We start from the raw sequence: 27,937 nt of genomic DNA on the forward strand, positions 1-27,937 counted from the left end.
AATATTCTTGAATCAGCGCTGGAGTACTGAGCCCGCCAATTTCTTAGAACGTACTCTATATATGACGCCTGAAACTGTCTACTGCAAAACAAAATGGCGGATATTAATTGTGGTACGGCAAGTTTTGATCACTTCTTTCTTTTATAAAATAATCAGTGATAGTCATCCTAGAAAATGATCAGAGATGAGGCCAAGGACTCGATTCTATGCAGAATCATTGAAAAGCTCCAGAAAAGTTCACTTTTTTCAGAGATGAGAGCTGATTTGCAGGTGACATAAATTTTTAACGTACGTCTGAAAACAATGCTGAAATGTCTGTCACACTTACTGAAAACGCTACGTAGCTACCTAAAGTCTCTCACGTATCCCATCAACGTTAATTTAGAACAGTTTGTTTGAAATCCACAATTGAGATCAAGTGTCTACGAAATTTAAGTGCTGGTGGGACAAAAATGACAGGGCGGATTGTAGCTTTAAAAGGCCGATACACACGAGGGGTTTTGCTCCCGGAGCATGCTCCAGGGGCACGCTCCGGGAGCAAAGCTCCTCCGTGTGTACCAACGATTTCATGGGTATACTTCATCCTCGGGAGCAGAATTTCCACCCCGCAAAATGCTCCACGATATTTAACCGCTTAAATACTTGGGAGCAAGCTCCCGGGGCAAATGACGCTCCCTCGTGTGTACTGACACGTGCAAAATGATCCTGGAGCATGCTCCGGGAGCAAAACCCCTCGTGTGTATCGACCTTTGCATTCGTAGGTCCATTCCATTTAATATACAGGTAATCGGTCATCTCACCATCAAACCATCTCGCCACCGACAAGTCGACTCACCGCCAACCAACCCGCCACCAAATAATAACTCTGTAATCATATTCGAATAAGCTTGGTGTAGAAGTAAAAATTCTACGTAAGTAATCCTAGGTGAGTAAACATGATGATTAATGCAGAGTCATTACTTGGGGGCGATTAGACCTCTTGGTGGCGAGTTGGTTAGCAACGAGTTGACTTCTTGGTGGCGATTTCATAGAGACAGTTTAGTGGACAGTTGCATGGCGAGATAACCATAGACCAATTTTCACCCCCTCCCCTGCCCCTTGACGAAGGACTTTGAAATTGTCCGAGCTCTCAGAAAAATGCTTTTCTCTCCCTCCAATGCCCTCAAAAAATTCAGTGATGAACATAAATTATATCCCTTCAGAAAATTTGCCCTACAAGTCTAATAGCTTTAAGAATTTTTTTCTTCTACTTGGTACCCTCAGAAAATCTGGCCTTCAGTCTCACAACCTTCAGAAATTTTTGATTTTCTGCTACTTCCCCTCAGAAAATCTGGTATTCAGTCCTACAGCCTTCAGTCATTACTTTTTTGTACACATCTTCAAAAAGTTTTTTGAACAGGGGGGTAGGTGGGGGGTATATTTAATGGGATGGCCGTAGATCAGACCGTTCTCGGGGCAACCACTAAGAGTAAAGATTAAACAGAACAAAAGCAAAAGCTAGCTTAATAACGCACTTTTAATGGCGTTACTGTGCTTTTCACAAACATGCGAGTTATGAAGTTCAAAAGCCAACTGACGATTGCGTTTTTTGCTGCTGTCAGTCATCTTAACGGACCTCTTAGGAAACAAAACTTTACTTTAACGGGTTCAAAAGGTCATGGTTTGTGATTTGTGATTGGTGGATTTCGATCCGTTTTGTGTGTTTCTGTGTTTCAAGGTTCGTTGCTTGTGATCCTAATTATGATTGATGGCAGCGAAAAACGCAATTAGGAAGGCGGCTTTTGAACTTTAGAGTTTGCGTGTTTGTGAAAAGCGCAGTAACGCAAAAAATGTGTGGCTGTTTTGCATGTGTTTTGGATGCTTTTCTAGCTCTGAGGTGTACTGTACAAGATGCATAGTTATTATTTTGTTGCTGCATCTCTCGAACCACACCTCTGAGGTACATACATTTAATTGTATAGGGGCATAACTAACAAAAACAAGTAGAAAGACAAAGCAAGGGAAACCAAAGAAATGTTGAACCTCCATTTGTATTGACATCATATTTGTCCATTTTTTGAAGAGAGAGGTTTCAAAGCCTCATATTCATGTTACAGACATGAAAAAGAGTATACAGAGCTACTTACGGGATTCTGGATGGGAGATGAAGGTGCAGAATGCTGTGTATGCTCAGTTGAAGAGGTCAGTATTTTTTGGTTTTCATCAGCAACAAAGTGACATCGTAAATTATTGAGCTGTAAATTGAAAAGCTAATAAATAAATTATTTTTCACCTAAAAGACTCCTACATTGCATCCTGCGAGCAGAGCCTCCAACTGTCTGCCTGAGTAAGGAGGAGAAAAGAAGGCTGTGCCAGATCAGAATTGTGTAAAGCCTTTGAGGTTGCCGCAGTGCAAACTTCTGGACTATAGTCAATCTTATTTTCTCTCATTAAACTTGTTTTTTGGGTGCAAGCATCTGCTCATTGATAAACCGGTGGTCATAACTAAGCCCACTGTAGCAAGCGCATGGCTACTAAGCTTGGGTTCAAAACTATATCCTAGAAATATGCTGGGCATGCTCAACAAAGATCTTACTCCATTCCTTTTTGGAATACACCAAAATTGAACAAGCAGAAGAAAGGCTCTGCTGGCAGAGTGCCTACGAAGTTCAGTAATGCTGCAACAAAGTTTAGTTGGCAATAATACAGTGTATGTCACCAATAGAGCATCAGTCTGCATAGTACTGATGGGTTTTTAAAACCAAATGTGTTTTTGGTACAATGGATTTTCTTGGAGCAATATCTGCATTAGGTCTCCTGTGTGAAAGCAAAGTTGTAAAATTTTAAGCCTGTACGTGTGTACAGTGTGTATAGTACACTGTCAGACTGATGGTAAGGGTCAGTAAAGTGACTTGGAATAACAAAGATGTGATGATAGGTTGCAATAATTTCATTTCCAAGCCTCTGACATCACTGAATGTTACATCTGTCTACATTGAAGATGCAGTCTGGTGAATGTTCTACGACACAGATAGTGCTGATGTGTGCTTGATCACAGACTTCATTCAAGTGACTACACAATTGCAAAACCCAGGAGTTATTTCAGAATGTCAATCACGTGCCTGTAGAATACAATCCTTTCATTGTATAATAGAAGCTTGTAGATCACATAACATACTACTTCCTTTTGCTTAACAATAATTGAAAACCAAAAATAATAATGATAAGAGAAATTACTAGCCCTTAAACTATTTTCTAAGTGTCAATCAACATCTCTGAGCATAGATCACTGTCAATCAAAGAAACATCAATAAACACATCAATAGATGACAAGTCCAGTTTTAATTTCGCTTTGAAACGACCATTTGTTATGGTCCTTAATCAGACATAGTCCTTCAGATATGCAGGCTTTCTGGTAGCTCTCTTGGGCCTTAATGACACTGCAATAGGTGTTTCACTGGGCAGCCTCACTTCCTATGATGGATGAATGCCTAGAGGAAGTAGAGCGCAGCACTCGTGAAGATGAGTGAGGTTAAAACACACCGATGTGACAATACTGCCAGCTACGCAGGCTAGCAATCCGTAACATAAAGTTATTGTCTTAGCTTGCAGACTTTAAAATAAGTAGCCCACTCTTTCTGATCTCAAATGTTCTTATACAGGCCAATCCTCACTCTGGTCTTCCAAGACTGGTCTATTGGTTTGAGTTACTCTTTAGCCTAGACTTTTGTACAACACCACAAGTATTTACCCCCTGGAACATGTAAAACTTAATTTTGATTTCATGTATTAATGTCCCGTCTGAATCCTCAAATCAATGCACACAGTTAGTTTGCGGCTATTCTCATGTGCACTGTAATTAGTGAATTGAACTACCTGTAGCCAGTTGTTATACCGGTAGTTCAGTTCCAAGTTTAATCTCTTTTTAGTTTGCCAGATGTATCATCCATGCCAGAAACTTTACAGAGCCAAGTGAAGGAACCACTAGCATTCATCCGCAAGGCACAGGTATAGTAATAATCATATATGTGTAGCCCATGAGGGAAACCTGTATCCGCAGATGGTCTGTGTTGTAAATTGGGTTTATGGAGTACAACACAGAATCCCCCCCCCCCCCCCCCCCAAAGCATTAATTGTATAGTGTAGAATTTAGGGAACTTGGACGTGAAAAGGTTACATAAAAATTATGCAGACCTACTGTGTGTCTGGTCTTCTTCCTCTACAACATTATTTTTGTGTACTGATGCCCACCCAGTGATCAAGAAAATAGCCTGTCTCTTCTCAAAAGTGTACATGTATAATGTAATCTTTTTGATCTGAAATGAAGCTTGTCTGTGCAAGTCTTGTTTGATCGGACATGATTTTGCTGCATTTTGTTCCTAGATGAACTGGGAGAAGAGGATAGTTAAGAGCATCAACAGTATGTGTACTGAGTTATCGCTTCCACTGGCAAGGAAAGTAGGTTTAAGATGTGCAATCTTGTTATTATCCTTGCATAATATCACACCCATGATCAATGTAATCGAGAAAGAGAGAAATACTTGTGTTTCTCCTTAGGTTCCTGAATTTTCTCAGTCCTCTTCCTAAAAAAGTTCAGAGTTCCCATTGAAAAAATCCCGTAAAAAAAGACAAACATCCACACAAGATTTTATTCTATGGCGTAAGCGCTCCTCCCCTAAATCCGGGGACGTTTATTTGAAACTGTCAATCAATCTTCCCGCGCGTAAAGTAATTTCCGGTAAAAATGCACTTCCGGTTCGCTCTTACAAACAATTCTTTTAGAAAAAAGGCACAAGAAATAATCCTTAACATTTTCCCCCTCCTGGATTTACATTTGACTGAAAATCCAACACTTCAATCGATCTCTGTTACAAACATAACGCAAATTATTCAAATGTTCCAATAACTGTTCAAATGTTAAAATGCAAATGTTCAAATGTCAAATGTTAAAAGGTTCAATCTGTCAGATTTAGACTTAAAATTCTCTGACTAAACAAATCATGAACTGTTCAACTGTTCCTACAAGTGTTCATGATGCAAATCTTTACGACTATAGCTAGTTAGTTCACTGTTCCGTCCCGTCACTTAGTAATCTTCAAATTCCAACGGTGAAATTCTGGAAATTGGTCTTCGTTTCACCCCTCCTTTGGTTCTAACGTCTACAGCTCGTACTAGTCCATCTTTACCAGGATGCACTGCCTCTATTCGTCCAAGCTTCCAATCCCGTCTTGGTGCGTCTGGATCAATTACCAACACCACGTCCCCCAATGTTAGATTCTTTGAAGGTGGGAACCACTTTTGCCGGGATCCAATACTTGGCAAATACTCTCTCATCCAACGACTCCATACTCTACGAATCAGTTCCTGTATTCGTCTCCATCGTCTACGCACACTGACTGCCTTCGTATCGACTGTGTCTGGGGCTAGCTCTCCACCCATTTGGCCAATTAAGAAATGGTTTGGAGTCAGCACAGACTCGTCATTGACATCTCCACTAACTGTAGTTGAAGGCCTCGAATTTAACAAACTTTCGGCTCCAGTAAACACGGTTTGTAATTCTTCATCATTGACATCAGCTTCGTTCAAAATTGCATAAATTGCCCTCTTGGCTGACTTGATCATTCTTTCGAAGACACCGCCAAAGTGTGGCGCTTCCGGTGGGTTAAACTGCAACTCAATTCCTTGGTTGGAAGTAAGCCTTTGAATTTTGTCTTGGTTCATGCTATCCACTAACTCCTTGATTTCTCGTGCTACTCCGACGTAATAACTTCCATTGTCACCGAGCATCAACTTAGGCCACCCTCGGCTAGCCACCATTCGCGTCAGTGCATTTAAGAAATCATCCTTCTCCAGGGAAGCAGCCATTTCTAAATGACAACAGTGTGTCTGTAAACACACAAATAAGCAAAGGTAGCGCTTTACTCGTGGTCTACCTCGTCCTTGCATCGTGTAGAATGGTCCTGCAAAATCTGTCGCACAATTTGCAAATGGTTTCTGAGTCATCTCTAATCGAATTCTAGGTAATGGTGCCATTTGTTGTCGTGCTGGACAGCCCCTGAATCTTCGGTTACGTTCCGCACATTTCTTGATACATTTCTTCACTTGTTGTCGTCCTTGAATCACAAAGTACTTCTCTCGTAAATGGTTTAATGTAAAGTTCACTCCCATCTCGTGACCTTCCCTCTCATGGTGATACTTCACGATTAACTTGGTAACGATGTGATTCTTTGGAAGGATGATTGGAAACTTCGTCTCTTCTGGCAAATCATCTGAATATCGCAGTCGCGTGTTTGATCGAAGGAGTCACCCACATAACTTTGGTGTAATCTTTAGTAACGTACTCTTACAAGGGAGAGGCCTGTTGTTTTCAAGTGCTCTTATCACGTCAGGAAAGCACTTTGCTGAACCGCCCGGATGATTTGCTCTTCTGCTTGATTAAGTTCCCTTGGGTTCAACTCCCCACTTTCTCGATCGTTTTGAGGCTTTTTGACATTTGCTAAGAATCGATTAATCCAACTCCAACCAGTCACCCACACCAAAGACATTCCGATCTCCAGCTTTCCTTTTGGCTTGGTTCTGTACCATTTTGAATACTCCATTGGGTCTGGTGTGCTCTTTGGTTTGACTGTTTCCACGTAATAGCTCTGTGCATTCATGCTTAGCTCCCTTTCCACGAGCTGTTCTCGTTTCTCTGATTTAACTTCTTTGTAAGCTTCTGGGGCTTTTCCAAATTTCCTCTCTGGCCACTCATCCTCTCTACGTTTTAGAAACGGGGGTCCATACCACCAGCAGTCATCCTTAACTAGCTCTTGAACTGAAGCTCCTCGAGTCCCTTGATCCGCAGGGTTGAGTTTCGTTGGAACGTACCGCCATTGATGTGGACTGCTATCGTCATGAATTTCCCCAACCCGGTGGAATACAAAAGGTTTAAAATTTCGACTCTGTCCTTGGACCCAAAACCCGACATTTACGCTGTCCACCCGAAATGTGGCCTTGTTCCTAGGAAGCTCCAGTGCTGCACATATCTTCAATGTCAGTCGGAGACCAGTCAGTGCTCCCATGAGTTCTACCCGCGGAATGCTCATGGCCTTCAATGGCGCCAACCTTGACTTTGCTGCGACTAATCTTGTGCTAACTGTTCCATCTTCATACTCATGGCGAACGTACGATGCTGCGGCATAAGCCTTCTCAGACGCGTCACTGAGCGTGTGAATAGTAACATCTCGAAGTTCCTTGTCTTCCTTCAGGCATCGTAAAACATGGACCGCACCAAGTTCTCCAAGTTCCCCGAACCATCTTTTCCATTCCATTTTAAAATGATCTGGCAATTCTTCATCCCATCCGAGAGCTTCAATCCAAGCTTCCTGCATCAGCATTTTAGCTCGCACTACGAAGGGCGTCAGAAATCCAAAGGGGTCATAAATTGAGGCCGTTTTCTTCAGCACGTTCCTCTTTGTTAATACCAATTCGTCTGGGGGTGGAACAAAGGAAAATGAGAACTTGTCTTCCTGAACAATCCACACGACTCCCAAGGTCTTCGTCACTGGAAATTCTTTCTTTTCGAGATCCACTTTAGTTGCTCGATCAGCTTCTGTTATGTGCATGATAACTTCAGGCTTCTGAGAGATCCATTTGCGAATGTGAAATCCTGCTTTATCTCCAAGCTCGGTTAACTGCTGTCGCATCTCCTTTGCTGTTTCCACCGTTTCCACTGAAGGCATCAGGTCATCCATATAACAACTGTTCTTCACCGCTTCAGCTGCTAGAGGATACTCTGCTCTGTGATCATCCGCATGCTTCTGCCACACATACTGCGCACAAAAAGGACAGTAACACCCTCCGAACACATATCTCAAGAATTCGTAAACTTCTGGCTCCTTGCTCTGATCCATATTTCTCCATAGAAACCTGTGTAGTGGCCTGTCTTCAAGAGTAAGGGCAAGCTGATGATACATTTGACTTACGTCACCCACCAGGGCAACCAGTTCCTTTCGAAATCTGACTAGAATGCTAAACATGTCCGCTTGCAGTTTCGGTCCCGGTAACGCTTCGCTGTTCAAACTCTTTCCTTGAAACTTAGCTGACGCATCAAATACAATCCTCCTTTTCGTTGTAGTCCTGTCAGCACGCACAAGGGGAAAATGGGGAAGTAACCATTCTTCAGTGGGTGTCGGCTCATCTGGCGGCACTCGGCGGGTGTAATTCTTCTCCAAATATTCTTCAATGACTTTCTGATAGGACTCTGCTATTTCTGGATTCTTTGCCAATTTACGCTTTATGGACTCCAAGCGCTTCTCAGCTAACGGCCTGTTGTTTGGAAGGCTTGGTCGCTCATTCCGCCAAGCAACAGCTACTACGTAATGATCATTCTCGAACTTGATTGACTTGCTCACTTTATGCCAGGTTGCTGTTTCATCGGTAGTCATAACCGGTTTAGGAGGTGTAATTCCCATGGTTTCCAGGTCCCAGAATCTCTTCAACAACGCATTTAAATCATCTGACTGATCCACTGTCGGTGCCACTTCTCCAAACTGTTGCATGCGAAAAGTATGACACAAACTGGTGTTGTGATCTGCTCCTGTGTTCTCCATATTTATCCTCCCCACTGCCGTCCACCCCAGAGGACAAAGTCGTGCACATGGCTCCTCGGCTCCACCAATCACTTCTCTCTTGGGGTACATCAATTGATAGTTATCAGTTCCGAGCAACACATCAATCTTTCCCCGATTCGCAAGCTTTGGGAATGGAATGTCCTGCAAATGGTTCCAATTGCCCTTAACCCTAACCCAGTCAACTGCTTTCATCCCACCGCAGATTTTCTCAGAAGACTGTGCTACACTCTTAGCGTTCACACTACCGTCAACACTCTCTAATCCAATAGATGGATGGAAAACGAACTTCCTGATCATTAGCAACGTTCACAATTATCAACTCTTTCTCCCCTTTGACTCCGAGCTCCTCAACTACATCTTCATTAACATATGTAGTGTCACTTCCCTCATCCAAGAAACAATTGACAAGAGTTCTCTTCTTACCATGTTTCAAGATTGCTGGAACAGTTCGCAGTGCCACCTTTTCTGCTTTCTGTATTTTTAGCGAAGTTGAATTGGTGTTAGCATCCCCCTCCGTGCTAAGCCCGCCGCTTTGTTCTCGAGTTCCTTGTGACAGAATGTTGTCATCTCTGTTTGACTGGATTTCCCTTCTTCCTTGAATTGTCCTGGCCAACTGAAGCTGGGTTGACTGGGACTGGGCTCCCTGAGGCCGTGTTCCTTGAGGCTGAGTTTCTTGAGGCTGAGTTCCCAGGGGTCGAGACTGAGAGTTGTTTCCATTTCGATTCCCATGTAACAACCGGTTGTGTCGGTCCCTGCAACCATCAATGTTACACACTCTACTTCTTGGGCACTCCCCTCCCAGATGATCATCACCCAAACATCTGTAACAGAGTCCTAGTTTTTTCGCCGTAGCCCATTTTTCCTGAATTTTTCTACTTTTAAAGACATCGCAATTCCATACAGCATGGTCTTCCCCACATACTTTACATGTTCCCCTCTTTTTGTCATCAGTTCTGTTACTTCCAAAAGACTTACTTCTTCTGTTGTGAAATTTGCCGCTTGAATTTCCTGATTTTAAACCATGTTTAATTTCAGTTGCTTGAATCTGATATTCAGCCTCTTCTGCAGTCCAATCTTTGAGTGTAATTAGAGACTCGACCCTTCTATTTTCTTTTACCCAGCGAATGTATTGAGACAATAATTTCTCTGGCAGTTTTTCAAGAATGATAGTGTACAAAGTTCCCGCTTCTAAATCTGCCGCTCTATTGTTCTCCTGTAGATTTATCACTGCCCTCTCCAACATGTCTGCAAATTTTTCCAATTCTTTTGAATTTTCCTCTCCGATTGGCTTCAGTTTTATTAAATCGTCTACATGACACTGAATTTCCCTACGATTTCCACCGTATTTTCTCAACAATCTCGACTTAGCAGCCTCATAAGCAGCCTCAGAATATCCTAAACCTTGAATCGTTTCTAAAGCTTCGCCCGTTAAACATGCCTCCAATCTCAACATTTTAAACTGAGCAGACATTGCAGTTGCATCCACGCAACTCGTAAATGTTGCGTTCCAAAGCTGAAATTCAGTTTTGTTCCCGCTAAATGTTGGAATGCGACTTCTTTCTAGGTTGTTCACCCCACTATCAACCTTCCTTTGCGGCAAACTGGTGTTAGAGTTACTCGAGTAAGATGGTGGACTTACCGGCCGTGTGTTCCGTGTTACTGAAGTCAAGACGCGACGAGCGGCGCTAGCTTCACCTTCAATTCTTTCGTTTAATTCATCCGCTTCATCCCCGACGTTAACTTGCATTTCAGTGTTCTTTAGTTCCTGATACAATGTCCGTAATTCTTCCAGTATTTCGAAAGTTTTTTCCTTAATCTTTTCCAAACGCTCCAAAGTAGCTTTAATTTCTTCAATTTCTTCAAAACTTCTTGGTTCAACGCCGCCGCTGACGCCAGCAACCCGACTCGCTAACAGTAAACTCATTTAACCGTCTTGTTATCGCCCCTTTTAATTTCCGTTTTTCCGCTTTTAAAGCTTCCACTTTCATCATACGGTCTTCGGCTGAATCTTCTTCGTTGTCCGACATTTTTCCACTGATTTCCTTAGTAAAATCCACAAAGTTTCCTCACCTTTGACGAAAACAACACTACTGTCAACTCACGCCACACAAATCCTCCACGTCCAGTACCGTTTTCCTTTGAAAATTCCAACTTTTATTCCACTTTATCAGGCTCCGAGGGACCAGAAATGTTTCTCATTACGTTCCTAAATTTTCTCAATCCTCTTCCTAAAAAAGTCCAGAGTTCCCATTGAAAAAATCCCGTAAAAAAAGACAAACATCCACACAAGATTTTTTTCTATGGCTAAGCGCTCCTCCCCTAAATCTGGGGACTTTTATTTGAAACTGTCAATCAATCTTCCCGCGCGTAACGTAATTTCCGGTAAAAATGCACTTCCGGTTCGCTCTTACAAACAATTCTTTTAGAAAACAGGCACAAGAAATAATCCTTAACAACTTGTGCTCATGAGTGAAACCCCAAGTAATGAAGCAACAACTTAAGGGACGTCTGCCAAAACATGATGTATCAACACTTATGCATGTATATAAACAGGACAACTCAGTATTATTGTAAGTTATTATTATTTATACTACAAGCACAGTCACTTATTTTGGGTCCAACAAAGGTTTACTAAATAGTACAGTGCAATACATAAGCCGGGCCCTCAACCCCCTTTCTTGACCTTGCACTAGGTTTACATGTAAGTTTGGCAAATAAAGTGGGGTTCGAGGCCCCTGGGTTCGGCCCCTTCCCTAGATCTGCTTTAACTGTGACTGTAAATGCCTGTTATACATGTAGATGGTTCTTTCTTTTAATGTTCAGAGAACATCTTCAGATCAGGCCCACATGTCATCAAAGTTTGAAACTTTGGGAGGAGAACTGGATGAAAAACGTAAGTTTTGTGCTGTCTCAGTTGATCTTGAAGTATGTTCTTAAAAGGAAATTTTAAAGCTCACCTGGATTGCACAGGACTCAGAGAAAAAGGGGCAGCCATTTTGACCTCAGGGACTTGTCAGAAATTATCAGGGGGGGAGGGGGGTGGGAATTTTAAATTTGGGTTCGGAAATTAGGTGACCCATCCCTTCAATGGGAGTGAAATTTACAAACCCTCCCCTTAAGCTTGGCCTAAAATATCATGACCCTCCCCACCTTACAGAATTGAAAGAAAAATGTTCCAGGCTCTTTAAGGTGCAGTATAGTATTCCAAGCCAACGAGAAAAAAGGAAACAAAAACAAAAGGAAAGGAAAGCAAAAAAAGCTAGGGCAAAAAGAATGGAAGCTAACTGCAAAAAGGTTATTGAAACCATTGCACCTCATCAAGTGTCGCATAATGTTACAGAGCCTATTGGCCCATTATCTCTTCATTATGAAGGAATAAGTGGGCTCCTCAAAACACAAAGGCCATATACCCAATACGCCTTTGAGGAGGGTTGTTCACCAATGAATAACAGGAAATTATCAAGCAATATCCAAGCTTCAACTTAAATGAAAATCATGATGATGATGAAAGTGATTGTATCAATGCTGATGACATAGATGATGATGACAGCAGCATTGATGGTGACGCTGAAGACAGTGTTGAAAAGGATAGCCAAAATTCTAATAACATTAATAGCAACATTATTCATAATAAAAAATGCAATAAGGCTCTATAGCATTGCCGTATAATAAATGAAAAGTAGATGTTTGTTAAATTCTTGCGATAGTACTTCACAGTTTATATCCATAATGCTCCGTTAATGGTTGTTCTTTAATTTTTTTCTTTTTTTTTTACCAAATAAAGAACTCTACAGGTGAACCTCTAAACGATCACGGGCCTATATTTGCATGAGCCTCCCCCTTTTAACGGCCCATTTTTCATGCCCCCTCCCTTTCCTGAGTCTCAAAACGTTGTGACCCTCCCTCTGTTTCCACCCCCCCTCCCCCCCTGCTAATTTCTGACAAGTCCCTCACTTATCCGTACAAAGAAAATTATGTTTACCGTAACTATCAGCGATAATTATTCAAAAATTCAACATGACTGCATTTAATTTTTTAGCCGCTTTTCAGGGCAATCACTGGACACGATAGTTACGTGTGCTACACCCTTACTAATAACATTCAAAAGAAGAGATCTGTACAATGTCTATGGAGTGAATACATTTTATGGAGCTTGGAAAAAATGTGACGTGCAGCTAATTTTATCTTTACAACACTTTACAATATGATGATGTTGACAATAATGCCTTTTTTTCTTTCTTGGTTTTTGTTTTTTAGAAATGGAAAAAATCAAGCCAGTGTATGCTCCAAAAGATTTTTTTGAGGTACATGTATTTCTGAAACCACCTACGAACAAAGAACAGGGTTCGCAGGGTCTTGGAAAGTCCTGAATTTAGAAAAACTCCTTGAAAAGTCCTTGAATTCCATTTTCTTTGAAAATTCCTTAAATTGCAGGGCAAGTCCTTGAAAAGTCCTTGAATTTTGTTCGACTTTGGATCTAGTGGCCTGGAAAGTGTTTTTTTTAATTTTTTGTTAATGTTTTTTGGTTATCCAAGACAATCTAAATCATAACTCTTAGAGAAGTTAAGAGTGATTTACATAAAGCATTTTTTGTTTTATGCAATAATTAACAATCAATTTAAGACAAGTGATCTGCAAAAAGGAAGAGAGGTTGGTGGAGCAAACAGTTCAAGCCCTAAAGTCCTGTTCGAATGCACTAGGAATGTGAATTTTTGTACAATCTATTATTACATTTGCCGTACGTGGTCCTTGAAAATTGAACGTGGTCCTTGAAAAGTCCTTAAAAAGTGATTGCAATTTTTTGCATGAACCCTGATTAGAAAAGAAAGAAAGAAAACAAAACAGTTATCATTGTTTTTATAACAATAATTTGCATAATGGCACTGACGATAATAAAATAAGATATTTTTAAACTAGATGTATTTAAATCTTTTCTCTGCTGTTTACACAAAACAGAGGGTAAAACAGAAACTCCAAAAAAGGCAGGGCCAGAAGGGTAGTTAAAGCTCATCTGCCTCCTGGGGTGCAGGGGCGGGGGGGGGGGGGGGGTGGTTATGGGCTATGGTAAAGAATACTGGTTAATTTTTCTTTACCTTTCATTTGCAGGCCCTCATCACTATAGAAAACCCAGGTTTCACCCCACTGCGAAAGACCCCAAGGTACACTCAAATTCATTATCTATACTCTACATATCATAGACAGTCTTGATTTGGAAGAATAATTATATGGGCACCTGTGTGGATAGTCATTAAATTGCACGAACCAAGCAAACTAGGAGCTATAATATAAGGTTCTTTTTTTCAAGTTCAAAATTAATGTACTACCCTCTTATTAATTTGTTTGTATGTTACCTACATGGGTGTGTAGCATTTTGGACAAATTGTTGTTAAATTGTGCAATCTTCTTATTAAAGCTGTCCCTGAGTTCTATACTGTATTTTGCTTTTTTTTCTGTTATGTCAGTACTTTCTTCTCCATGTCAGTAACTCCTGTAAGTAAGCTCTTTCCTTTTGAAGAAATTCATTAGACTAGTAAGTTCAAATATCTATTCAAATGTTCTTAAAGCACAGGCCCGAAAGAAACATCCTAGAGATGCTGACACTTTCAATGACTGACAGCTATCTTTATCAAAACTAACGCCTTCAGAAGCCTATTTATGGCTACTGACACCTGTGATGTTTTTAGTTTTGGTAAAGATGGCTGTCAGTCATCCCAACTGTCAGCATCATAAGGATTTTTCTTTCGGGTTATTCTTAAAGAACATTTGAATAGAAGCTCTTTCCTTGTTTTTGCACTCTGACCTAGGGTTGATTTTAAAATCTCTACAGCTCTATCAAAGGCTGGGGCTTAATCAAAGTTCACTTGCACACAAAGTCACTCCAAGAACTGGTAAGTTACTTTCTGATTTTTGCATGCAAGGGAGCAATAATGACTGTTTGATGGTAGAGCGATTTTCGTATGACCTTGAAATATTGTTTCGGTAAGTGTTCGTTATTTGTTTTATCAGCCAATGGACGAAAAGATCAAAACATGGCCTGTTCGTTTTCCCGCCAGAGAAAACCCTAATATGGAGAAGGCATTGTTCGATTGGCCAATCGTGTTGCAGTATGACGTCAAAGCGAAGTATCGATTGATTTCTAGAAAGTTCTCGGGCATGAAGTTTTTTCACCCGAGCGTTCGCTTGACCAACCAAAAGCCACGCTTGTTTCTATCCGTTCGATAAACCAATCAAATCGCTCTATTTTCCGGTTCGTTTGTTGTTTCTTTTTTGATTGCGCGTTTTCATTTCAAGGTCATACGAAAGTCGCCCTAATAGTAGACTGTAAGGAGTCATGCTAAAGATTAGTGCTTAGGTACACAGGCATGTTTTACGATTGAGCTCCTCTTTGTTTAAACGTCCGGGGCGCTTTTCGTTATTTTTAGTATGATTTCTTTTGTCATTCAGTGGGAAAATGGGTAAGGATGTATAAAAATTTATAGTTACAAGTAGCTTGCGTAGCTGTCGTTTTCAGAGTGTGAGAGTGCTTTTTGGAGGTGGAGCTCCGGGGCTCAAAATAATGACCGGCCAGATTGGCGTCTTGGCGGGCTAGAAGCTTCACTCGTCAGTCATGTTGATTGGTCACGCAGACTCTTATTCTTGAATAAGCAGTCAAATCCGCACCTGTAAATCTGTAAATTTTGTCTCTTGGTAAAAAAAATACAAACACGTTCGCTAACAGAAAATTGCCCAAGGATTAGTTCAATTTTTCTCCAATTTTTAAGCGGTCAGAGACTTGACCAAGTAAAAATTTCTTTGCCTGGTCATCGTGTCTGGCCACACTGTCTGAAAACTATTTTTAGCCCTGGGCTACCGCACAAAGTGAGTTAGTGAAGCTGTAAGGGATCTTTGCACCCCATTCTTCTTGCAGATTTACAGTATACATGTAAAAGACAACACAAAAACATTCGTGAAATACTCACGTAGGTTACGAGGGTTTGACATTCTCATTAGCCTGTTATAGGCGTCCATATACTGGGCAGGGCCCAAAGAGAATTGAGCAGCAAAACACGGCAAAGGGTATAGAAAGAACATTTTTTGCCAGTCTTTTATTTGTGCGCATGGAACAGGCGACTGTAAATAAACTTTTTTTTTCGTATGATGTCTTTGTGAAGTCACCTGATAAAAGCGTGTTTTGCCTTGTGTCGTCTTTTTTTAAGTTTGTATGTTGAGAGTAAAATCCTTTCTTAAGTGAAACCAGTTTTAAACCTGTTTGGTTAGCTTTTTGCTTGGGTACCAAGCCTGGAGCCTGGTACTAGGTTAGACACTGGTTTAACTTGAAAAACGGATTTGCCTTCATCAGGTATATTTATGATTATGATATGCATCATAATCATTTTATACGTGGAATTTTGTTGATATATATCTACTTACTCGTACAAACAGAGAGCAGCGTATAAAGAACTGGATGCAGGAAACTCGCATAGCGGCGTGGATGATGCTTTGATTGAGAGCTACTCTGGGGGTTAGTTGAATTTAATTGTATTTTCAACACTGTGTCTCGTAAGAACCTTATTTTGCACGAGCCTTGAAGCGAATAGTGGGAAAAACTTGAGAATTTCGTAAGAATATAGCTCAGGCTGGGATTCATCCAATTGTAATGGTATTCCATCAGTCAAAACATAAGTTAAAGAGCGGAAATTATAAGGAATGCAGTAAAATGTTTAGGTAAACAATAGTATACTAACTTGAAGCTACGTACAGTGTACATTTATTTCGTAATTCCCTCTATTCAACGCATTTTTTGGTCAGGTATACATTTTAAACGTCTAATATTAAATGAAAGCATTAAACATGTAATCTGAGAACAATTGAGAAACATTTTTCAAGTCGTCGTTAAAAACGATAAGAACTTTTAGTAGTGAAAGAGTGTCTATATGAACCATGTAAAATCCCGCTCACAAGCGTGCGTGTTTGATAACGCGTACAGTTTTAAGCGTTTGTGGCACTGGCCTATTTAGAAGATTTTTGCAGTGCCGGAATGTGTTACAATCTTGTTGAAGCGACATTTTTAACTCATCAACTCGCCTCAATTTTACACAGATTCTTTTCCATCTGAGTGGAGCAAGCTGGGACGTAAAGGTAAGCTTACTAGTGGATGTCGAATTCAAAGCGACCAATCTTGAACATTAATTTTAAGAAACCCTGAAAAACTATCCTGAGTTCTTCTGCAATGTACATGTATACGGATGTATATCACAGCGTTCTCGTGACGACCTCTGATGAGCCTCGCAAAGCAGTTAACTCAGCCGTTTCCTTAAAATAAATGCGCGGCGAATTTTTCAAGATCCTCCTCGCGAAAGCGTGAGAAGAACATCAAACATGTTTGATGCTATGTTTACAGTCTTGCGGAAATTTACTGCGTATGTATAGAAATGGCTGAGCTAACGAGCCTCGTGAGGCGTTTAGCTCCTCGCATGAACTGCGAATTGAATTGAATTGAATTTTAATTTCAATGGAACGACGATGTATATGTTAGCCCATGACTGGCAAATTTGTTTTGAAGCTCTGAACATTCATGACAGTACCTCTAAGGCCTAGGCCAAACCTCGAACTTTTCATGGGACGAACCAAACTTAGAGAGTTAAAAAAAATACGACTTCGAAAAAGTATCGACTACAACTTCGCATACCTCTTTCCAATGTCCCAGGGCAAACGCCTGTCACAAAAATACTCCGGAATCGCCGATAAAACATGGGCTGCAACCTCGCATTTCCGGTGTCGGCATTTCGAATAGGCTCGATTACCAGCCGCTGTTCGGGAAAATGAGCCCGCAGACAGTGTGGAATTAGTTAAGAAGAAAGAAAGGTACATGTATTCCTTGACATTGGCCTCACAAAGGAGTCGTTATCACAGCTAGAGATATTGGGAAGGACACACTCCCCCCCCCCCCCCCCCAAAGCACAACCTCGCTTTAATTTATTGACAGAAATCCCTCGTGTCTATTTTCTATTTTCGCAGCAATTCAGCATGGGAGCTCCTTAGTTGCCAGACAGTATGCTAAATATGGCTGCCCTTCAGGACTAAGGGGGGAAGTGTGGAAACTCATCTTAGGTCTTGAAGTAGATGACCTGGTATGTGGATACTTTTTCACGCGTTGTTCGTATCCTAGACAAAAGAGAGATGAAGAGTCACGTTTACAACAAACGGCATATGTGAATTTGTACAACGTAACCAAGTTTTCCCTTTACATGTCGTTTAGTGTACCCTGCGAGCAGAGGCCCTTCGATCTTCCTCTGTTCGCAGGGTACGTTTAGTGTTGATTGGATCTACATAAATATTGGAAGTTTTATGCCAGGTTCATGAATAAGAATGGTTTTGGAAAGTTTTTAACCCTCTCATTTCCGAATTTGAGAAATTGTCAACCTGAATATGACGTTTGCCGTTTGCCGTAAACTTGATCTCTCTTGTGTTTCGTTCTGTCGTGTCGCAATTTCGAGATCACCGTCGCGAGACATGTTCGATACAACAAATACGCTGCACATATTATATCATGCAGTGAAAGTTGCTAAAACTGGAACTGGATTCAGTCCAGTTCGTCCACTAAACGCTTTCTGGAACAAAATGCTGCCTGTTTACCTCATGGGGTTTAACAGCGACAACGTTTTTGTGCAACGCAAGTTCATAATTAACTTTTACATGAAACTAAAGCTGTCAAGTTCAAAAAGTCTCTGGAGAGCCTATCATCCGCCTCCTGACTGTCTGAGATGTGATTGGCAGGGTGATAAAAAAGTAAGTTTGCGCTTTCCGAAGCTACTATCCTATCCTATCCTTTCTCCTTTCCCTTTCGTTCCTACTTTATCCTACTCTTTTGCTACGCTTTGCTATCATGCCCTACTGACCTTGCCCTTCCCTACCCGATCCTATCTTACCCCATCCCATCCCTTTCCATCCAATCCCATCCTATCCCAACTCCATCCCATACGCCCATTCTATCCTACATTTTCCCTTAGGACATGTCACTAAGTGTTATTACATTTTTGCAGGATCTGTTGTATTTTCAGCAGCTAAAGCAGTATGTTGTGGAATATGACATGCTGGTGGATAGTCTCATTACAAAGGTTACATAATTTCTTGTTTTGCATCCCTTTACCTATTTTATTAGGCGCTCTAGCAAAGGAGTTATGTTTATTGGAGCATGCACTTGTTACGTTTTTCCTTCAACTCAAAATTCAGCACTTAAAAAAAGTGCGCTAATACAGTTAATGCCCAGGCGCGAAAACCATATTGGATATAGGGCTTCTGTTGACACATGAGAATGGTTTATCGGTGCGGTTTCTGTATTGGAACGAAGCTGCGCCGCGGCAGTTGTCCGAGCCTGCGAAAACATCCCTTTCTCCTCGCTCTTGCTGGGGACGTTTCGCGCGGAGGAACGTCTGCGATTCAGGGACAGAAATTCCATACTGATGATGTAAAATCTGTCCGGAATCCGGTCAGAAGCGCTGATTGGTCGACGGCGCAGTCACATTGTTTTAGCTATTGTTTACGAATGACAGACAAAAGACAAAAGGCCACAAAGGTCAACTGTAACGCGAAGAATCTCTAACAAAACAGTCAATATTTCTGGAATATAGTCTTCTCTAGAAGAACCATTTGAGTTTTGCTGGAGCTCGTTGGCAGATGAACACAACACTTCACCAAAATCGACCAGAAGACACGCAAAATTGGACAAGGTTATATTTGGAACCCCATGACTACCGGATTTATTATGTAAACATTGATTTGCGTCATCAGTATGGAATTTTTATCGCTGAGTCGCAGACGTTCCTCCGCGCGAAACGTCCCCAGCGGCGAAGAGCGAGGAGAAACGGATGTTTTTGCAGGCTACAGTTGTCCCTTTCTTAAACGGTTGCTGCCAGTTTTAAGACACTTAGAAAATTTTTGATCTGTTATTATGAGTGTTTCTATCAAAAAGAAAGAAGATTGCAACCCAGGGTCGAACCTGGACCTTTCGTATCCTAATCTCTCTCCCTTACTACTACACTACAACACCGACCCGGCAAAATTAACAAAAATTTTCATTACATTCACTAGCAAACTGTCTTTCTTAATTAATACTTCAATAACAGGTGACCCGAGCCCTTTCTATTACTTTTAACGTAAATTCAACTCAGGCTTCAACGTCGTTCTCACTATTCAAAAACGTATAATTTGTCTTATTGTAACATACTGTAGGGTATTAAAAATGGCAACGACCGTTTGCGGAAGGGAAAGTGGATGGTCACATATAACGGATAAACCGCAGCAGGATGAGCGCTTAACTGCATAGCGGGAGGTCGCGGGCTCGATTCCCGGGGCCGGATCAATACTCGGGGTCTTAGAATAGCTGAGAAATGAAGGTACTCCCTTTGCTCTGCAAGCGGCTAGACTTTCGCGTGGGTCGGAGGACCACCAGTAAAATGGTGGTACCGTCTTCAGTGGGAGACGTAAAAATAGTGTCCTCAATTAGTACTTTCGTGCTAAATATATCGACACTCAAATAAAGTACATTTTGTGGCGCATTGTGCACAGGTGATCTTACTATAAGTAAAACTGGATAGCACTTCATTTTGAAATGAAAACCTATCCTGTATAACGTAGACGTAGCGTTAGGCTCTTGTTGCGTGACGCGTAAAAATGTACATTTAATCAACCAGTGGAAGAATGTAATCACTACGTTTACACCTTTCGATCTGATTCTGATAACTAGCCCGCAATGCATGGTTCTCACACGCGGCGTACCGAAGGAATGAATGAATGGCGGTTCTCAACTCGGGCCATGCCCCTTGCCTGTTCCTGTATCCTACTATGACAACTGTTTCGTTGCAATTATAGAGTACTTCAACAAAACATGACATTCTAACCATAGCTGGTGATCTGTTTCGTTTCCTATCTCATTTCAGGACATCAAGCTGACTTCTTCCAATGATGATGACTACTTTGTTTTTGAAGACGTCCTTTGCCAGGTAAGGCCTGTTGAAGAAAGAAAGAAGAAACGAAAAAGTCAAAGAAAATCTTAGGTCCTAGACGAGGGCAGTCTTAGCAAGTCCTTTAAGTTAAGACGTAGTAAATAATCAGTTAACAACAACTTTGTCTCGTAGGCTCTTCTTGTTTTCAGTCGTGATACTTTCATACTCCAACATTTTGAACAGTCCAGCGCTACGCCTCCAAAGTCTTACATTCGAGGTAAGATGTTTTGCTGTTTTACTAGTTTCAAGTTATTTCAAATCTCTCTATTTCGACTGATCTTCACAGACTTCCGACTTCGGAACTTAAGGAAACTACGACTTTAACGCCAAGTAAAATTAATATTCCTTACATAACAACTCTCGATGTTCACCATAGAGTTATCCCGGGCGGATCAGGGGTGAATGAGTTAAACTAGAAAAGAAATCTGTCTTGAAAAACGACCCTAACCCGCTAATACGGCTTTCACGTTAATAGAGCCGAGCCAACCCACTATGGCCCGCTGGTGACCGCATTATCAGGTTTCATATGTAGTCTGTTAGACTGTTCACCGTCCCTTGTTTTTCCGTAAGATCGTCGAGAACGAACGCTAGCCATCTTGACCGAGTGTAGCTTAAAGATGACTACAGTACCTACTTAGAAAAAAAACACGTGTCTGGTGTCAGTATAAATCACCAACCAATCATCCAGGTCAGCATGCGGGACACCGGCTTTTAAGTGGCCTTCACGTCATTAATATCCCTTTTTTGCGTTCGTTCCAGGAAAACTTGGTGTTCAAGACTATGCCGTAGTTTATCCCCCAAATGGTAAGGCGAAGTAATCAATGGCTTCATGCAAAGTTAATATGAAATTACTGAATTGCGAAACATTTTTAGAATTTAAAATCCAAAGCTAAAGCCGGGAGCTGGTAACGACATGTAAACTTGATGTATTTCACTTTTTACCATCCGGTGTTTTTCTTGTCGTCCAACGTAAACCACGGACGTCAAACGTGACGTTGAAGTTAGTGTTAATGTTATATCAGTGAGGTTGAAGTTTGTTGACATTCAAGGAAAAATTAATGAAACCTGGTGATGAATGTCTATACCGCTTACTCATAACGGCGTTTGTTGCTAGTCATTCGCAAACTTCAGATTTTTGGAATTGTGACAATAGCGCGGTTGATGTAGCCTGCGTTACAGGTTCATGAGAAGTATGGAGAGGGTGTAGCGCTCACTCTAAAGGTCCATAAAAATCATTTCTACTTGCTTATCCTTTACACGTACCGAGATCATGCGCCACACATTTCATATTCTCCAGGGTTTGCAGGTATTGTTTGTGAAAAACGCACAGGTTAGGTTAAATTTTTTGTTCTTTTTTCTTTTGAATCAGGTATTATACCATTTCATGGGTTTTCTTTGTACGGTAAGTTCTTGCTACTTTCTCTTTTCCTTTTTAAACTGAACGCTTTCGAAGGTTCTGTCTTACAGATCACCTGTATTTATTTTTCTGTTATAGCTTCTCCGCTTGGTTATATTTGTGCTGATGCGCCCCAACTCTACTTTCTCTTCCGACAAATTTACACAAAGTAAGTGCTTGGCCAGTGCAGTGTAATATAGGAATGTAGACCACATGCGACCATCCTCTGTTGCCTTCTGTTCGTGTAGGGTGTGGCAGTTGTTGTTGTTGAAATCTGAGTATCGATAAAGAGTACATGCCTTGAAGAAACACAGGTGAACAAAGCGGCGGTTCCAATTTGCTACAAAATACTCATTTGAATGTAAATGTTCCAACGACAGTTCAAAGGAAATTTTAATTGAGTCATGGTGCCTCGAGAGTAAAGATTCCCCTCTAACAGTCGTCCAAAAAAAAGATGTCGCAAAATGACGCTTTATACAACCTGCGATGTTTAAACACCTAAAACTCAGTGAAGCGGACAGAAAGCAATGTAAATCGCGTACCAAAAGCCCATTTGTTGGTGCACTTTCTTTTCTTGAACCCGATTAAAAAGTAAATTCAAAACAACGTGGTAATCTTATAAGCTCCATATACTTGACAAGGAAAGATTTTTTGTCTTGATTTATTCAGCTTAAACTTTTCGTTCAACTTGTTGCAGGTATTTTTTTCGTCTTCATACCATGTCATCACATCCTCAGGTAATCTAATCGATTAGTTCTTTTTCTACAGAAGTTTTATGCGTATAGCCTGGCATAATGAAAAAATTCTCTTTTTCACTGCTCAGACTTGCAACGGATGGCTGTCATTTCCGTGTAACATCATCTTGATTATAGGCTGCTTGCACGGCGGAGAAAATCGATAGCTTGTGGAAAAGCTTTGCGCGCTGAGGGGTGAGCCGGGTTATGGAGGGTAAAGAGCTAAAGTATCATCTGTATCTGCCAGGTGACTGAGCTGTTGGCGCAAGCCGAAAACGAGTATCGAAAAGGGCGCGAAAAGAAGTTTTATTTTTCTCTCCTTCTCTCTGTAATTTGACTGAAACGAAGAACTGCTTAGAAATAAAACCAAATCATTATTGTCGGGAACTTCTTGGAACTGTCGCAAACTTTGCGATGTAATCTCTTGCCGGCTTTTTGTTTTTACTGCCCTGTATCACGATGCAGCGAAAGTCGATGATGCTAGATTAAATCAATGGTTGTTCTTTGGTTCTCTATGCTAGGTGTTGTTCGTCCCACGGGTTATTAATCATATTGTCTTCACTCAGTCCATGTCGTTCATTTTACAGGGAATTTTATCACTTTGTGTGCTATTTGAAAATCTTCTTCAAACTCACGAGCCTGCGTTGTTTTATCACCTCAAGGAAGTTGGAGCTCATCCGTAAGTAGCCGAACTAACAATCAAGGGGTTAAGCATCGAAGTTAGAGCAAATGTACAAAAAAGGAGGAAAATGTGGCTATAAAATGGCCACATGGTCATCTCTGACGTGACGCTTAACCTCTCATATTCTCGGTTATCACATGACGTCACCAAAATTCAAACTAAGAAACTATCAATATCTTCTGAGTTTCTACTTTCATGAGGTATTACAGCGCCTAAAAACCTTCATTATTGGGCTGCCTGTGGCAGGCCAGTCGTTATTTCCGTTTTTGGTCGTCTTCGTAGAAAAACGAACACACGGGAGAGGAAACACACGAGGTCTGGGACCGAGAAACTGTGTTCTCACAAGTTGTTTCATACGATTTTCTCTTGCACGAATATTTTTGTTTCTTTTTCTTTTGTTTAAAAGCATTTTCGCGGATAATTTTCTCTATTCCTTTTTTAACTGAATTTTCTTTTCAAGCTTTCATAACTGAATTCAAATTTCGCTCTAACCTGGGTTAACTTAACCCCATTAGGAACAACCCGGCCAAGCTGTTTAATTACAACCTTCACTGAAACTATCTTTAGTCAAATTCACATATCTCGGCCATCGCTCCAAGATTCCCTCTTTGACTTATTATTATTATTATTATTATTATTATTATTATTATTATTATTATTATTATTATTATTATTATTATTATTATTATTATTATTTTCATGAATTGTGGCGAGCCACGCTTGTTGAGAGCGTGTAGTACTACTGTGCGTGCACCAGTTCCTTCCATTTTTGCGGAAAATTATGAAGAGAAAGAAAGATTTATGTCAAATACTGGGTTATGAAAGCAGAGGGAAACCTGTGTTACTTCTTTTGAAGTTTCTATTACAAAATAATAAAAAGCAAACTTACTGCTCTTACTTTTGTACTGCTTGCATACTTTGTCTTTCCTGATTTTGTTCCAGACTTCGTTTGGCTTTCAACTGGATAATCTACGCTTTTGCAGGCTATTTAAACACAGAGCAGGTGAGCGGTGGTTTTTATTTAACCTATCGTGTTACGTATCACTGAAATTCTCCATCATACTCTGTAATGTTAAAAAAACTCGGTACCGTAAGCAACTAGATCAGGTCACAACAAATCTGTAATCGCTAGCGATAACATCGACTTTATCAGAGCAACTTTTAAAAATTGTTCTCTTTGTTCGTTAATCTTTATTGGATCTAAGGTGTTTTCAAAAAGAGGGTCGTTCTGTTTAGCTAGCAAAGACTGGCAGTTTTTAGATAAAGTTGATTGAGCAGTTGATTGATTGATTGATTGATTGATTTGTTGGGTGATTGACTTATCGATCTTATCAACAGTTGCTTCTTCTGTGGGACAGGATATTCGCCTACGACTCAATGGAATTACTAGCAGGTGTGTTCATTGCCTCTTGAAAAGCCTGAGAATCTGAGTCTTTGATTGCTGGTTCCTGCAACTCTGATAAACTTTCATATTATATTCGAACGTTTCAAAAAACTAAAACCTTTCTGATTTTCCAGTCATATCACCTTGAGTTCAAACCGGCCGCCTTCTGCAACTTCCTTTTCTCCCAAGATTGGACCCACTGTCAGTCTGTTCTACACTCGCTCCAAACAATTACGTGTTGCAATTTATATTCTCAGATAAACACCATATTGTTCTCCATACAGTGGGCTGAATCTCCATCACTTCCCTTTTGTTTTTATTCTCCGCTTCTCATGTCTCGTCGCTCCCCACTATTGAGGTGGGACTTCAATATCGGGAGAATTTTTAAAATATCAAAGCATTTTTAAACTGCTCCGTTGGTAGCGTGCTTGTCCTGTAAAGCAGAGGTTTTCGGAATGGACAAAAGAAGGTACTGCCTTTGCCATGCAAACGGATTTAACCTTCGCGTGGCTCGAATGATCACGCGTTCTGACTATCCCAACTCCAGCAGAGGGTTTAAAAACACTGTCCTCAGTTACTAATTAGTGCTCACATTTGATACTTAGTTAAGTCGTATTTGATCGCATTCTCATTACCTTCGTTTTTCAAAAAGTAGTCCGGCATTTTAGGAGGGGAATTTACAGTAATCGGAGCTCGCTCTAACGACTACTCCAACGAGAAGATGTTGGACGGTGCTGATATCTTATCGGTTTCCTAGGGAGACCGCAAAATTGCGACAGTTACGGAATGATTTCACGAAATTTCGTTTTTCGTTGTTTTGTTTACTTGTTTCCAGTTCTGGCGATGGCGATCTTGTCTTACCGTCGGACAAATCTGCTAGAGGTCACTAACCTACAGGCAGCCCAGGTTTGTGGTCTTATCGTTTTATTAATCATACTGAAAAAAATACCTCTTTGCTTTATTCCTTTGCATGAGTAAAAAATGTGGAAAAGAATACCCATTCCCTCCCATTCCCTCTCTCCATTTTCCCTCCGAAAGAATAAGTTTTATTATACTCTTATTATTTTCATTACAGTGTTCAAAATAATTTTTGGATAGTGGCCGGTCATGTTGACCACCATAACAAGTTTAAGCTCGGTCTTGGCTCGTTCCTGACCAGTCAAATTCACAAAACCACAGAGTGTGATCGTCAGACGGATTTATAACTGCAAGCGGCTAAAATATTTTATGATTTAACTGTTTTTGTGATTTACCAGAATTAATGTGAATAAATCTATTTTCCCGGGTATTTACTTGAAAGCCATGCACTTGACCAATCAAGGTGACCAGGCCAACTGAAAGTTTGTCCGGACAAATGGTCATCTGACCTCATCTTGGCCGGACATTGTCCCGCTGGTCGGCTGTTATTTTGAGCCTTGCATTATTATTATTGTCATTATTATTGTTGTTATTGTCATTTTGTTAATATTTGTTTAAAACGGAACGTGTTAATTGTAGACACTTCGCATTGTATGCGTTTCTTGGGTGCGTGAATGTTTTGATGAAATTAAAGATGGCTGGCGGCCACCTCATTAAGAACATAAACCAGCGGCTTTAGCTCGCCCAAAAATACAACTGGATTGGAGGCTAAAACTAGGACGCAAAGAGACGCAAATCACACCTTATTAACGATACCCGCCATTTTTGCACGCGCTTAAGGACCAATGGAATAAAAGCAATGTCACGTGGTTTCTCAAGGGGCAAACAAGTGATAAAATCTGTCAATACAAGAAATCGCGGTCGAGTTTGTTTAGTGCGGTAGACATCGGAAAATGGAGACCTTATTACCTGAAAGACGATGAAGACAAATTATGGGTGGAAATGATCATTGTTACTTGTATGGATGCAGTAGCGACGGCCTAGATGTCCTCATAGCAAGGAAAAAGCCGTAACTTGTCGAAACTCGAACTGTCCATGAATTTTGCAAGACTGAAATTGTCGCATCTTTTTAAGAAAACAAAAAAACACTTTTCCGCGATTTCTCGTATTGGCAGATTTTATCGCTTGCTTTCTCCCTGAAATACCACATGACATTACTTTTATCCCTTCCATCCTAAAGAGCGGGAAGAGATGGCGGGTATCGTGAATAAGGTCTATTGGGTCGTAAATTAGATACTTGTTTACATGGAGGAGGGGAAGCCAGATAGGTGAGGTAACATGCGGCGGGTCACCCCACCTATCATGTAAACGTGATCAAATTAAAATGAGAGATAATATGGAAAGGTGAGTTACCCCAGCTAAGCGGGTTACCTCACCTACGTGGGGTGCCCAACTCCATGTTAACAGTCCCTTATAGACTGTTCTGTTAGCTCAGTTGGAGTTCAAACCCCGGCCGGACCAACACTCAGGGTTTTTAAATAACTGTGTCGAAAGTGCTGCCTTGTTATGACATCTGCAAACTGAGACTTTCTAGTCCTCTTTGATAAGGACTATAAACCGTAGGCCCTGTCTCACAACCGTTGCTCATATAAATTCTGTAGGACGTTAAAGAACCCACGCACTGTTCGTAAAGCTGGAATAGGGGACGTAGACCTTGGTGTGGTGGTCTATCTCTCATGGGGAAGGGACTGTTACGTGCCCGCAGTAATTGGCGTCATGCGCTGTTGCGGTGACCCTGCCAGATTTGGCAAACCTAAGTATATAAATAAAGTAGCAAATGGCAGTTTTAAACGATGACTTTAATGATGTTATTAATAATTTTCTCTTCATAGACGGTGCTGGCAGACATCTCAACTCTTAACGCGGTCGCTTTAATACAGTATGTATTGTTTGTCAAGCAGTAGCCAAGGCTATTTTGTGGATACGTCCAATCACAAGACTAGAAAGCCGTCACGTGGTTTAACCTTGAATTTGCAGGTTCCAGTTGTTTCCCGCCATACTTTCCTGCATCTACGACATCTAGCGTTGTGTCGTTTACCCGGCGCAATAATGTGCAGCAAACGGGTCTCCGTGAAACCTGTTTTTCCTGCAATAATTTACTGCATTCCATAAAGACACTAGCCGTAGAGACGTTAAAGTCGTCTAGACGCATTTAACGTCTGAGACGTTAAAGTCGTCTGTTAAGTGCGTCGTTCGGACGCACTTAACAGAAGACGTTAAAGTCGTCTGCCTTATTTACCGTTTTTAT

The 27,937-nt window shown here is 40.9% G+C and overlaps 1 protein-coding gene across 1 annotated transcript; it reads left to right on the top strand.

Moving 5' to 3' along the window:
• Window positions 1-108: 108 nt before the first annotated feature.
• LOC140947374 (TBC1 domain family member 19-like) lies at window positions 109-27,733 on the top strand. The gene is made up of 23 exons (XM_073396452.1): window positions 109-270; window positions 2,063-2,181; window positions 3,909-3,987; window positions 4,363-4,437; window positions 11,415-11,484; window positions 12,849-12,895; window positions 13,698-13,750; window positions 14,419-14,479; window positions 16,014-16,092; window positions 16,671-16,709; window positions 17,589-17,701; window positions 18,614-18,688; window positions 20,510-20,572; window positions 20,708-20,792; window positions 21,335-21,379; window positions 21,945-21,977; window positions 22,071-22,140; window positions 22,669-22,708; window positions 23,293-23,384; window positions 24,330-24,390; window positions 24,726-24,780; window positions 25,607-25,677; window positions 27,522-27,733. The coding sequence occupies exons 1-23, from the start codon at window positions 175-177 to the stop codon at window positions 27,591-27,593; spliced, it is 1,593 nt and encodes a 530-aa protein (XP_073252553.1). The 5' UTR covers window positions 109-174; the 3' UTR covers window positions 27,594-27,733.
• Window positions 27,734-27,937: the final 204 nt, after the last annotated feature.

Source organism: Porites lutea, chromosome 9 (assembly GCF_958299795.1).
Source record: "Porites lutea chromosome 9, jaPorLute2.1, whole genome shotgun sequence".
In the NCBI taxonomy this organism is placed as follows: Eukaryota; Metazoa; Cnidaria; class Anthozoa; order Scleractinia; family Poritidae; genus Porites; species Porites lutea.